The sequence below is a fragment of the Cyprinodon tularosa genome, unplaced genomic scaffold (assembly GCF_016077235.1).
Source record: "Cyprinodon tularosa strain WSP-4 unplaced genomic scaffold, ASM1607723v1 ctg558, whole genome shotgun sequence".
Lineage (NCBI taxonomy): Eukaryota > Metazoa > Chordata > Actinopteri > Cyprinodontiformes > Cyprinodontidae > Cyprinodon > Cyprinodon tularosa.
The window spans coordinates 326,918-340,916 of NW_024039294.1; the positions used below are offsets into that span (position 1 = coordinate 326,918).

The window sequence follows — 13,999 nt, forward strand, 5'->3', positions numbered from 1 at the left end:
TTTTATTAATGTTGAGCAGGGTCAAGCTGAGGTGTCTTTTCTGACACCTGGATCCTTTCTTCTTTTGATTGTAGCTATGAGATACAGTAAATACATCTCTTTGCTGTCATTTTACTGAGGCCAGATAGAAACATGTCGATGCCGTGCCCGTAGAGCAGGTATTCTTTGGTCTCTGACAGTCCAAACATAAAGGTGTTTGGAGATTTAGTGTGAAAGGCCACCACAAACTACTTCTAATAGTTTGGAAACTAAAAGAGAATTTTAATTATGTTTTTTAATATTCTTTTCAGCTTTTTATGCATTTCTGTGAATATCATCTGGATACAGACATTTTCCAAAAAGAAAGCATCTGTTATCAAATATTTTCAGAGATTTACAACAGATTCGGAACATAATTGGTCATTTACAATATGGTAATGTGTTGGCTTTCTTCAATTTAAAATGGGTGCATTTGGTGAAAAACTTCAACACTAGACTCATCTGATTAGATAATCTTCAATGCTTGTTTATTTGTATGTCAGCCTTTATCAGTCTTTATCAGTTTATCAGTGAGCGTTTCACAGCCTCCATGTTACTCATAGTCGCAGAAGGACAATATAGACATAATAAATTAACAAAGATGTCAACATCTCTGTGTTATTATATGTTGTCAATACTATTATGATCACATTATAACTATACGAAGAAAGGTAAAAGTAAGCACACTGCAAAAAAATTAAATCAAAGTAAGTCAATTTTTCTTAAAATAAGAGCATTTTTTCTTGAATTAAGCAAGTAAGTGAGACTCATTGCCAATGGAATAAGGCAATTTACATTAAAAATGAGAAAAAACAACTGAGGTCTCTTATTTCAAGTGCATAACATCTAACTATTTTATTTTAAAAGTAAAAATGCTCATTCCATTGGCAGATCTTCTTATTTAGCTGTTCAAATTAATGCAAAATACACTTAATTTAAGACATTTTTACTCATTTTCAGGTTGTTTTTACAGTGCAGAACTATTTCCAATGTGTTTTAGGAGCAGTAACTGCTGTGCTGCAGAGGAGTTTTTAGTCAGAGCCTAGATAGCAAATAAGTTAATTAGACAATATGCACTTAAAATAAGACAATGCAGTTGTGTTTTCTTATTTTATGTGTAAATTATCTTGTTCCATTGGCAAAATGTCCCTTTTACCTCCTTAATCCAAGAACAAATGGACTTATTTTAAGAAAAAATTACTTATCTAGATTTAGAGTTTTTCTAGTGCAGAAGCATGGCGGGGGTGCGAGTGAAATGGAGTTCTTTCTGTGAAATTAACATACTGTAGCAGCCCATTTGCTCAGCCAGTCTTCTCCTTTTCGTTTAGGGGTTGTCAAAAGTATCGATACTCAAAAAAGTATCGATACTGAAACGTTGTATCCGGATACAATACTCATTTTGAAAAGTATCGATACAGTGCTACCACCAGTAGCACCTACAATGCACTTTCAGAACACTGCGAGATTGAATAATTCTGTGCACTTTTCAGTTTCAGACTTTTTTGTAAGAGGTGCAGCTGCTGAGAATTATTTTTGTTTCTTAGCCGGTTTGGCTAGCGTCATTGTTATGTGTGCAAAGCATAGCCAAGGAAGAAACACTTAATTTTAATTTTATAAGTTTTTTATCAAGCTTGCGTGATATTGTGCACAGCATACAACCTCAAAATATAGTTTTTATTGTTTATTGTATTTATTTATTGTAGTTTATTTATTAATGAAAATATTTCTGTAGAATTTTGGAGTCTTTGTTTTTATCCTTGTGGTATCGAAAATGGTATCGAGTATCGAATATTTTCCTTAGTATCGGTATCGAGTTGAAAAGTTTAGTATCGTGACAACCCTAGTTTCAGCACAAAATTGCACAAATTATCATGGCAACGCGTTTCAAAAATTTCTTATATTTACCCTTAATTTGAGTAGGTAAGTAAGATGAATGGAATGAGTATTTTTACTCTTAAAACAAGATTTAAATAAACCTGAAACATGACGATGCAATTGCGTTTTCTTATTTTAAGTGTAAATTGTCTTGTTCCATTGGCAAAATGTCTCTTACCTTTTCAGTTCAAGAAATAATGCACTTTTTTTTTTAAAGAAAAAATGACTTATCTAGATTTTGATTTTTTCCAGCGCACTCCAGTGAGCTTCATATTCCTCTTCTACTCGTTTGGCTTCCGGATAGATGAGTCAGAGTAGCTCCATCTCACTGTTGAAGTGAGTCTGACGTGGTTTTTAGACGTACAGCGTGAGCAGGCAGATCGCATCAGAGCGTCGGGTCGCACAGTGTGAGAATATACATGGTGAGCTGTGAACTCATACTTTACAATGAAACCCTGTGGTTTCGTCCTAAAGTCTGAGCTAAAGCTGCGGGCAACGACTAAAAAAAAATTGCACAGTGTATGCTCGACTTAATATGAAGGTCGGATGACCTGAGCATTGTATCTGATGTATCTGATTTTGTACCATATATGGAAGTGGCACAGATCTGATTAGCTTGGGAGGTGAAATAATCAGAGTTGAGCCATTCTGATGTTGAATGTGGCTCGAGTGTAAAGTGACTTGAATTAAAGGGCGCTTCACAAATTGAATACATTTACATAAAATCCTGTCAATCTTTCTGAAATGTTTTTGGTCTCTTCACTTTAATGGCTCTGCAGAACTTTCTGCAGTTCTGCAGATCCACGCTAGAATGCTGCAATTAAATAGCACACGTGTCAAGTCTGTTTGATGAGTAGGAGACTAGACAAATTACTGCAACTCTCTTTACACTGGAAAAAATCGAAATCTAGATAAGTCATTTTTTTTCTTAAAACAAGTGCATTTGTCCCTGGATGAAGGAGGTAAAGAAGACATTTTGCCAGTGAAACTAGACAGTGTGCGCTTAAAATAAGAAAACATAATTGCATTGTCTTGTTTCAAGTGCATATGATCTAATTATCTTATTTTAAGAGGAAAAATACTCATTCGATTGGCAAGCTATCTAATATACTTACTCAAATTAAGTGTAAATACACTTACTTTAAGACATTTTTACTTATTTCTAGATCGTTTTCCCAGCGTATTTAGGGGCATCAAAGTAAAGGGGTTGCATATAAATATATATGCCACTCTTCAGGTTTTGAAAACTAAATCCTTTCGGAGGAAACAGAAAACAGTCCAGGCTCACATCTGGGTGCTTTTTGTTGGACAGTTGGAAAACATTTCTACAAATTATTATGAATTTGGCTCTTCTAATGTTCCAAATGTAAAAAAAGTTAAACAAGTATAAATAGTTAAGCAAGGCCAACATGTTGTCTTTATTTATAAGAGCAAATGAAATGAGAAACTTTCTTTCCCACAAGAAAATAATAATAGTTAGCTGTGAACAGCACATTTCACACACCTGACTTCTAATTGCAGAGTAGATCCTATAAAAGTCATTCACCTCATGGTTTCTTCTGCCTCATATTGGTGTTTATGATGTTGAGCCTGAAGATTCAGGTGAGCTAGCATAAAATAAAAGCTTTTCTGTAAATGCTTGTGATTATGGACGAGTTTTAAATATGAGTGAAAACTAGAAGGTTGTTTAACTTTTTCTAAGCCCTTCGTGGCTAATTGCATAGTATCAAGCATTCCACAGAGATTAGAGAGACAAATCCTTTCGTGGCTCTGGAAGCAGGTCAAAGCAGATACAGAAGTATTTGTCCGACCCCTCTGCTGTCATTAAATAGGAATAAAATTTGAGGAAAAGGAATGAGAAACATCACTAAGAATCATGCACGACGATTCCTATAAGGCTGGAAGAAAATACCAACAAAAATATTCTTTATCTTTTGCACACAAAAAAAGGCAACAACTTGTTTTCTTTTTTTTTTTTTTTTTTTTTTTTTTACATTTTTTTTGTGAAATCACAGCTTCCAATTTTTAAACCTTAGGTGAGATAGTTAAGATGTAAATTCTTACAGTAGATGAACAAAATTTTATCAATAACTAACAATATGAATGAATTGTGCACAATATGTCCCAGTTTGAAGTGTTATAAAAGTTGATATTATGGTTTTATATCAGAAATTAAAAAATTAGATGGACAGTTAAAGCAAAAGTAAAGAGAACATTTTAGACTGACCTCTTGATAAGATCTTCCAAACCACTTGTCATCTTCTCAACCTCTCTGCTGTCAGCCTCCTGCCTCCTCCTGGCCTTCTCAGGGTCACCGTGATGTAGCCTCTCCAGCTGGTACTCCAGCTGAGCTCAGGAAAAAAAGATTCAAGGAGACAACTTAGATACTACGGGAGGATGGATGTTAATTCAATAACAAATCAAGAAAAACATCATCTCTAATCAAGAGTTATTTTATGCTCGTTAATATCTGTTCTACTTTGTAATCATTTATATTAGCAGCAGTGTACAGATCAAATCACCAAATATGCTCTAAAGCAGGGGTAACCAATTAAAAATAAGCAGGGTCGGATTAAAGAAAATCATCAACCAGTAAAGGTCCGGGGACATTTTAAACCCAATCCCTTCCTTTAATTAGCATTTAACACTGAAATAAATTGCAGGTGTTTATGCCTGCATGTTATACATTGAAATTTAAAATAAAAAATATTAAAAAATGAAGAGACCCACAGTGGCAGTCTGTGGGAGTGGGGCTCAGAACCTCAGGATTCTAAGCTCTATGCCCTAACCACTTAACCTGACTCCGCCAGATGGATTTGCTCCGCATATCCATCTAGAAACCTTCCGTTGAAGTAATTTTGGGAAGGGGCGAAAATACTGGTTAGCTGATTGGCCTATGTTGGTGATAGACGGGCCCAATAAACCAATCAGATCAACGAAGCATATGATGTACTAACAGAGCGACGGCGAAAACACAACCACAAGCCAATTGATAGATCAAACTCTTGCCGAAACCAGTCGGGAGAAGAGCAAAAACATCTTTTCCTCTGAGAAAAGCCTCCATAGCAGTGTTTTGCTCTTCTTTTTTTTTTCTTCTTTTGCTCAGTGAAGAAATACTCTGTAATTCCGATAAAACTTGCTCGACAGCCACGCTAACGCTAGTTTCATTGGCTGAAGCCGCCATGTTCTTTAGACTGAACTGTCGCGCTTCTCGTTGCATCACACCTCAACCCGCCTCAAAGCCAAGGCTGATTGGACGTTCGTTTGGTGAACGGCTCCAAATTTTCTTTAACGGAAAGTAGCCAGACTGATCTGCGAGTGAAACCTTGAAAGCTCGCGAGACCAGGATGGTCTCACGAGGCTACTAACCACTAGGGGCTTTCCCTTAAATTAGGAAAGCACTGTCTATATTTTAAAAATGCCAATAGACTTCTCTTGTAAGCAAACAATCCTCTGACACTACAGCAAATTGTTTTTGCAACATCAGTTAATTAATGACTCATACTAAACACCAGCATATTGAACTTTAAACTTTATTTGAACCAGTTGTGTGATAACCAAGAAAATACACAGTAGATATAAACTATTTTAAAATAAAATGCTCTTCTGTCCTGTCTCTAAAACTTTGCACATCTCAAAGACCAAGGAATTCTTCCTCTGTAAACACCACCTTTCATCTTTTACTGTTAACCAACAGATTTATTCTGCAGGTCCTTATTCCTGGTGGTATTGCTGTAGAACTGAATGTGAAACAGTCAGAGCATTGTGATGGGTAATCATGTCTGGCAAGCAATAATCTGGCCTTAGGGATATATTCCTCCAAAGCTCCTGCGCTGTATAATCAGAAAGGGCTAAGTTTTTAACTTAAACAACTGTGTTGAGTATGCACCCTCAGGCAAATGGGATTATTCCCACAATCTGCTGTTGATTTCCTATTTATAACCATCATAAAAGAAACCAAAACAGGGAGTATAATTTGGAGAGGCCAAAGACAACCAAACACTGAACTGACTTCAAGAGCTGAATTTATTATTCTACCCCAAATGTTGAAGGTTGTAAAATACAGACTTACATCTTCAGCTTTCAACTGCAGTTTGGTTTTCTCTTTGGTCAGCAGGTTCACTTTGTCTTCCTCCATCTGGAGATCCTCAATAGCTTGCTGTAGAATGAAACAAGATGTCTTAACCTGGGTTGCACGTGTTCCTTGATCTTTAATTCATCACACAGCTTCACGTCCATCTGACTGCAACATTGGAGGTTCCAAAAGACAGTTTCTTCTTTGCAAAGAAAATGTGCTATGTTACATCAGTCATTCATTAAAACACAAAAACTGTCAGAGTCTGCAATCCCATGAAAACCTATTTTCTTCTGATTTAGTTTCTTATCCACCCCATATTTTGTTTTTGTGCATTCTTGACATTCAATAATGATTAAAGCATTGATCAAAATCCAGTTTTAATTTATAATTAGGTTAAAAACATGAATAAACCAAATAACTGATCCATCCTTTCCTGACTGCAGTAACTCCAGTGAAAAGTTGTGATAACTGGACTTTTACAGTCTTTTTTTAAATCACTGTGTTTTGCTCCTCCTCTCTAAATTAAATGGTTTAAAATAACCAAAATTTGTCATGATCTTGGCAGTGATGACTGTCTTAATGGTTCATTCCATTCACCTCCCTAGCTGCGGCTAGTTTCTCCTTACTGTTGATCTTATCCACCTTCTCCTGCCTCTATTTAAGCTGCTTGCTCCCAGTCATCTGTGTCAGACTATTCAAGCCTTTGGTGTGAGTTCTCTAGAGTGCCCTGTGTGTTGTTCTGATTTTCTGATTCTGACTAGTTCTGCCTTTGGACCTCTGAACCTGCTTGTTCCCATTCTGATCTGTTTGCCTAACCTGTCTTCGGACTCCTACTCGATTCTGTCTGATTACGACCTTGGATCTGTCTCCTGATCTCAACCTGGGTTCCCTTCAGTACCTCTTTGGATCTCTGATCTGCTGGCCCGTACTAATGTTTATCACGTCGACACCGGCTTTGACTTTGCCTTCTGGAAACTCCTTCCTTCCTTTGTGTGCTTGCTTCTCCACATCAACCAGTTCGGCAGCCTTCTTGGCTGCTTTGGCTTCTTCAACGCATGCTGTGGAAAATCATCCGGCTGGATTCCACTCCTTCTTCTCAGCGCAGACTGAACTTTAAAACCAGAGATTCTGGCCCTTTCTGTTTTCTTAATAAACACTTTTGTGAATAACATCTGTCGGCCCACAGTTCTGAGTCTTGACAAAATTGGATGATTTTTGAGCATGTTTTAAATAATGCAGTCTTTGTAGGTGCAGACAAAGGCATCTAGAGACAACCGAATCAAGTCCTGAGCATTGAAGCTCATCCAAATCTTCAGGCCACAAGTTTAGTGTTTTGATGTCATTATGATGTTCTTTTCCTCAAGCGCTATGTTGGTTTTACACCAGGGCCCAGTTTCAGAAAGTAGAATTAATCTGTTCTGAGTATAGTGCAGTTAATTTGCGTCAACTTATTCAACATTTTGGTATGCAGGATTCTTGGTGTCAGGACAGGGCAAATAAATAAGCAAATTCAACCCATCGTGGCAACAGGAGGAAATAATGAATCTCTAAGTGTATATTTCTCATTTACAGAACATTAAAATATCAATGAAAGCAACATTTTAAATAAATATTTCACACAAACAGCGACACTGTTCCTGCTCCAAAAAAAGTTGATTTAAGGTGGCGAGGCTAGTCAATGCATGAGTGGGGATTTGATAGAGAATTTAAGTTATACTTTTTGGCTTTACTCCACAAATACCTGCAGGTCTGTGGATTTTGTCTTCAATTTACCATGCAGATTTCTGACAAAGAGAATGTTGCAAAGATGTGATGGCAGGAGTTATTAAACTAATCTAGAAATGTTTTTGAAGTTTTTGTGTCCATAAACCTCTGTCGTAAAATATTATAGAACTAAACCTAAACTATTCAGTGATCGAAAAGGTAAAAATAAAACTGAAAAAAAATCCATGAGCGCATTTATCCAAGTCCGAATACGAACCCCTGTGTTACACACTGCGGATAGGGACTCACTCCTCTGAGCCAAACAAAAAGGTAAGGCAAAAGTTAAGATGGATCTGATGGGCATTTGAGCTGTATAGTAATAGTGTAATGCTAAATCCATGACAGTTTGCCTTCAGCATAAAAATACGGTGCAGCAGTAAGAACGTATCCTTGTCCACACAAAAATCTATGAATCTGTGATAAAAAAAGATCTAACCTCATAATGAGCATTTGCTCTCCAATATCTACAGGCTCCTGCGGTAAAGGATACCTGATTTCCGAAGCTTTTCCTGATTGCAATCTCTGCTTAAATGTGCAGCAGACTCAGGATAACATCTAGAAATCTTGCTACCATCTTGCTATCTGGTTTTCTGAAATCAAAAATTCTGGGTATGTAGGTTTTTACCCCTAAAGTTATTTCAATTTCCTACTTATCATAACAGCACTGGTGAAAGTAACTAATGGCATCTTCATGGCCTCAGATGATGGACTTCTATCTCTACTTGTCCTGTTAGATCTCAGTGCTGCATTTGATACAGCTTATAAGAATATTCTTTTAGAAAAACTCTCTGTAGATTTTAAGGGAACAGCACATGTCTGACAGATTTCAGTTTGTTCATGACAACTCCTCCTAATTCTCCTGAGATATCTCTATAGTTATGCTGCTATAGGCTTACTGTAGACCGCTGGAAGACATTGGGACCACTTTTAAGGGCGAGAGTGGCGTCAGATGAAGGAGTTTGTCCTGTAACCGGAGTGTTGTCAGTTCAAGTCCCAGATCCAGCTTTCAGTGTTGTTGTGTCCTTAGGCAAGACACTTCACCTGCATGGCCTACTGATGGTGGTCAGAGGGCCCGGTGGCAGCCTCACTTACGTCAGTGAGCCCAAGGGCAGCTGTGACTACAATGTAGCTTACCACCATCAGTGTCTGAGTGTGTGTGTGAATGTGTGAAAGACTGAATGTAATGTTAAGCACTTTGCTCAAGTCCTCTGACTTGAAAAAGCACTATATAAGTACAGACCATTTACCATTTTCATCATTCTGCTTCTCTCTATCCCTGTTCCGCCATTCTGCAGCATTTGTTTGTTCAACCCCTTACTTCATCTAGTCTGTTCCTGCTCGGCTGTGACACCAACCTGGAGAGAATTAACTGTTGGTCTGCTGTCGTCAACACCTATATGGACCGTTTTTTTTCCTATTACTCCTGTTGTTTCTTTAACTGTGACTAACTGTATGTCCTCTTTCATCCTCTGACATGGGAACTGGGTCAGAGCTCATCTGCTTGGCTGTGTGTTTCCTAGACGGGGTCGCCCCACTAGCTAGTTAACAGTTTACTTTGGTAAATCCGGCTCTTTTTGTATATTTCTATCTCCTTAAACCCCAGTTGGCCTCGGCAGATGGCCACTCACACTGAGCCTGGTTCAGCTGAAGGTTTCTTCCTGTTAAAAGATGGCTTTTTGTCTCCACTGTTGCTGTATGCATGCCCTGTGTGAGGGATTGCTCCCGAGTCAATAAGAGGATGTTATCAGCTGGTTTTCCATAGATAGAAAACTTTGAAGCAGTATTACTGTATGATCTGGTTGAGTGGTCTCTTTAAAGTGTCTTGAGGTGACATGTGTTGTGAATTGGTGCTATATAAATAAACTGAGCTAAATGTCATGGACTTTGTTTCTCTTCTGTTTTTAATGATTGATGCTTTGTTTCATGCTGAAAGACCGGTTCTATTTATGATGTTTTTCTTAGTAAATGAAACCATATTTTTGAACAGCTTATTAGATTAACTAAGATATTTCTTTATGGAATACTGAAAAAAGACCACAAAGTGCCTAGAACATAGCACCCCAGGACGGAGCCACTGAGCCATTTGCAGCCCTTGTAATCATTTTGTGTGACCTCCCACCTGTAGGTCCAGAGTGGAAAAAATCCCTCTCTATCGCTTTTATAATACAGCAGAGAGGTTGAGAAGATGTACAAGGGGCCTGATCTTCAGAAGGCTTGAATTTCATAAGACATGTCCAAATGTGTTTGTGTTAAATTTCGTTTGCAATAAAGCACTCAGCATGAGCAAACCTGTTTGTGTGCCTTTATCAATATGCAAATCATATTCTAATGATGAAACTGCACAAATTCGTTGGTGGAGGACGGGCAAATGTAAACATTTACCACCTGCTAAGCAATTTTTCTAAATCTTAAACTTAACATCACCTTTTGGTCTTTTTTAGTACTTTTAAAATGTCATTTAAACAATTCTGCTGTCCTATGGAGGCATCAGTACAATGCCAGCAAAATGTGAGAGATTCTCTGCTCCAGTAAACATATTTGCACCGTCACAAATTACAGTAGTAGAATGACATTATTAAAGAAAGAAGTCTATTCAGTTGAGCACAAATTAATGCAGCAGGAGGGCATACTAACATTCTTAAAGGTTAACCATATCCTCATGTATGATGATATTACATTTTTTCAAATATATTTAAAAAATATATTTTCATAGCAATTTTTGATAGGCTACCTTTGTTAGTTGAATTATAAAACAATTTGGTGTAATCATTATTTTTTAGAAAATTATCATTATTATCTCCCACTGCATGGCTTTGAACCTCATCTTTTTCTATGACTATTCTCAAACTCCTTGTGGAACATGCAATCTGCTCATTTTACATTTGTGCAGCAGTCTTTGTAGATCACAGGAAACATGGCTTCTAATTGCACCTACTAAAAAAAACAAAAAACAAAAGAGCTGCAAGTGCTATTTAGCACGCCTTATTCCGAATCTTATTGTGATCTTAGTCCTTGATTTTGTGTTTTTTTTTTTTTTTTTTATATTATAGGAGGGTCACAACCAACTTTTTATCTTATGAGCAAACCCTCATTTATGAGCAAACCCTAATTTATTAAATTTGGCTAAAGATACAAATGGCTTTCAAAGTAATTTTCTGTTGTTGTTGCTTGGAATAAATTATAAAAAAATAGAAGGAATTTACAATTACATTATTTCCAATAAATTTGGTCCATAAGCACTGTCAGCTTAGTGATTTTATTCCTTGTCCAAGAAGTTCACACACCTCTAGCACAGAATGATCTTTTTCATCAAAAATATTGTTGCTCAACTGTATTTTCTCTCTATCACAGAACCCAATATATGTCTATAGGATCTGCAGGAAATCTGGCTGCCTTTTTTCCTAACCATAGACCTTTACAAGTCCTTAGCGAAGAGACGGTCAGCTCCAATGATTCTCTTGGCGCAGCTGTTTCCTGTGGTTTGGGTTATTCCTAGTTGGTGGATAATATAAACCTGAATAATGTTGCAGAAAATGACTCACAGCTCCTGTGCAAACTTGTTTTTTTTTAGTTGCTGTTTAACTTATATGTCCTGCACATAAGCAGCACAGATAGGGCCTTGTATAGTAACTGCCAGATAAATGTCAGTGATGATACTGAGATTTTATCCAGGGTCATGCTTAGGACAATTTAGAGCAACCAATTAACCTAACAGTCATGTTTTTGGACTGTGGGAGTATCCGGAGAGAACACATGCATGCTCAAGGAGAACAAGCAAACTCCACGCAGAAAGGCCGGGATTCAAACCCGGAACCTTCTTGCTGCAAGCCGGCAGTGCTAACCTCTGCACATCCAATGAGATTTTAGTTAAAAGCAAATAGCTGTCAATGATTATATGACTGTGAACACCCTACTCCCTTTAAAGTTTTCAATTGTGCAGAGAATTAAATTTTTTTTTTTTTTTTGTTGTTGTCTTCTCCTAGTATTATATTAACTGTAAATGGTTTGGCCTCATGTTGAGGGATAGAAGGTAGCAGGGGAAAGCTAATATTTATATGCATGCAATGAAATAAAGCAAACAAGAATGGCAGGGACCGGGAGTCTAAGAATGGTGTTTGGTTGGATTTAAAAGCTGGTCAGAAAATACAGAGATCTACTTCTGTGAAATTAAATTTTTTAGAGTTTATGAAAAAAGACTGAGATCCTAGAGAGGACAGCTGTTTAAGAGAGAAGGTGACCAAAGAATGTTGGCAGAGAGCAAAAAAAACAAACCAAAAAAAAAGGCACAAGGAAGGAAAGTATCCAGGCAGCCGAAAAAATCCACAAAAATCACACTAAAAAAGATAGGAGCTTTTATAGTAAATACCAAGTAAATGTCAATGATAACAATGAGATTTCAGTAAAAGCAAATAACTTTCCATGATTATAGAGCTGCAAACTCTCAACTTCTCAACTCTGAAGCTTTGCCAGAGCTTTAAAGTCCATCCAGTCTGAGGTCCCTTTAAAGTTATCTATTGTATAGAGAAAACAGTTTGGAATCAGACGTCTTTTAGTTCTGTATATTTAGTGTTATTGGTTTGGCGTTGAGGTTAGGGTTAGAAGTTAGTGTGTGCCAGCTAATATTAAAAGATATGCAATGAAACAAAACACAAAATGGTAACAGAGACCTGGAACAATGGAGTCTTAGAATGGTTCTGGCAGCTGGCTTCTTATCTAAGTCCAGGCATGGATTCAGCCATTATCTGAGAAACAGATTGATTGGTTTTGTGGGAGACCAGATGATTTTAGCCAAGTTCATGTATTTAATAAATGTTGTGTGAACCATATGGTAAGGGACGATTACCTGTTGAACTATCAAATTTGACTATTTTATAACCGGCTGCAGCTGTTTAAAACTAAATCCACTTTTCACCAGCGTCATTGTGTTTAAATGGCCTCAGTAACATTTCTTTGGACAATATTGCATGTCAATAAAATAATTTCCAGGTGCCAAACTAGAGGGTGCAGTCCATGTTAGTGTGTGTTTAATGAATGCCATTGATGTTAAGTATTTCCTGAATCAACATGGATGAAAGAGGCCCATGGACCATGGCGCAGATGTCATATAAACCTCTCCTCTCCTTACCTGGCTGAGCTCCACCAAATGGTCTTTCTCCCTCTGGAGCTTCTGCAGGGCTTCGTCCCTTTGCAGAAGCTGCTCCGTCAGCCTCCTCACCTCACTGTCTGACAGCTAGAATAAAAGCTTAAAGTTAGCAATTTTAAAGAGAAGATCGAGGAGTTTTAGCTGATAAAACATGATTCGGTAAGATTAAAGGTTCTAATCTACTCCGCTCTAAACCAGGCATCAATGTCTTCTTTATGCAAACTTGCTTATACAGCAGATTTACACTGGAGTTTCTGCTGATGCACAGTTATTTTCACTTTTTTTTAATAATTGAAACAGATGCTGTTAAATTTTCCCTTTTTTTCAAACAGACATCAAAGCTTCCTCTTAACAGATTGCACACCGACTCCAGCTGAGGACACATATAAGAAGAATGTGACAACAGACTGAGGGAAATTCTAGTAATGGAGAGGTATCTGTTTACAGTTAAATTCCACAACAGATGAGGTAAATCCTTTTCTCCAATGGATCCAACACATCATGTCCAGCTTGTGAAGATAATATCCTAAGAAACCATCTGATAGTTCAATTTCCAGATATCGAATTACTGATGAAACCAGATGTGAGTACAATTCAGTCATTTTCATTCAATAGCACATTTTATATTTTCAAGCAAACAGGAATAATTATTGTAATGATTTAAACAGTCATATATATATATATATATATATATATATATATATATATATATATATATATATATATATATATATATATATATATATATATATAATTTATTTATTTATTTTTTTTACAAAGGACAAAATTTTATCTTAGTAGACTTAAAGCCTACATCAGCCCCAGCAGCTTCACAGACCACCTTTAATCACCTCCACGCACATCTTTTCCTAAACAAAAGATAGCATCTTAATCCCTTAATACACCTCATATAAACAGATAAAGGCTTCAGTGAGAGGGCTGTAATGGAGATGACAGAATAGCCTCTGGCATCTGTGTCTAAGCAAAGAAGACAGGCTTTTGTTACGGCGTTTAAAATATTGCCAACTTGCAGAAAACAAATGTAAATCTGCCACAAGGCATTTTTATAGTGCTATGCAATTTACAACACAGATGTAGGTTAAACAGGGACAGACTGTGGA

At 37.0% G+C, this 13,999-nt stretch overlaps 1 protein-coding gene across 3 annotated transcripts in view; it reads right to left on the minus strand.

The window, feature by feature from the left end:
- The window catches only part of LOC119796728 (putative uncharacterized protein MYH16), a 101,202-nt gene that overhangs the window by 48,664 nt on the left and 38,539 nt on the right, over window positions 1-13,999 (minus strand). For all 3 annotated transcript variants that reach the window (XM_038305409.1, XM_038305406.1, XM_038305407.1), the window contains exons 3-5: window positions 12,861-12,965; window positions 5,966-6,052; window positions 4,121-4,239 (exon numbers count right to left, since the gene is read on the minus strand). In XM_038305409.1, the coding sequence (XP_038161337.1) occupies window positions 4,121-4,239; window positions 5,966-6,052; window positions 12,861-12,965 (311 nt within the window). The remainder of the gene's footprint in view (window positions 1-4,120; window positions 4,240-5,965; window positions 6,053-12,860; window positions 12,966-13,999) is intronic.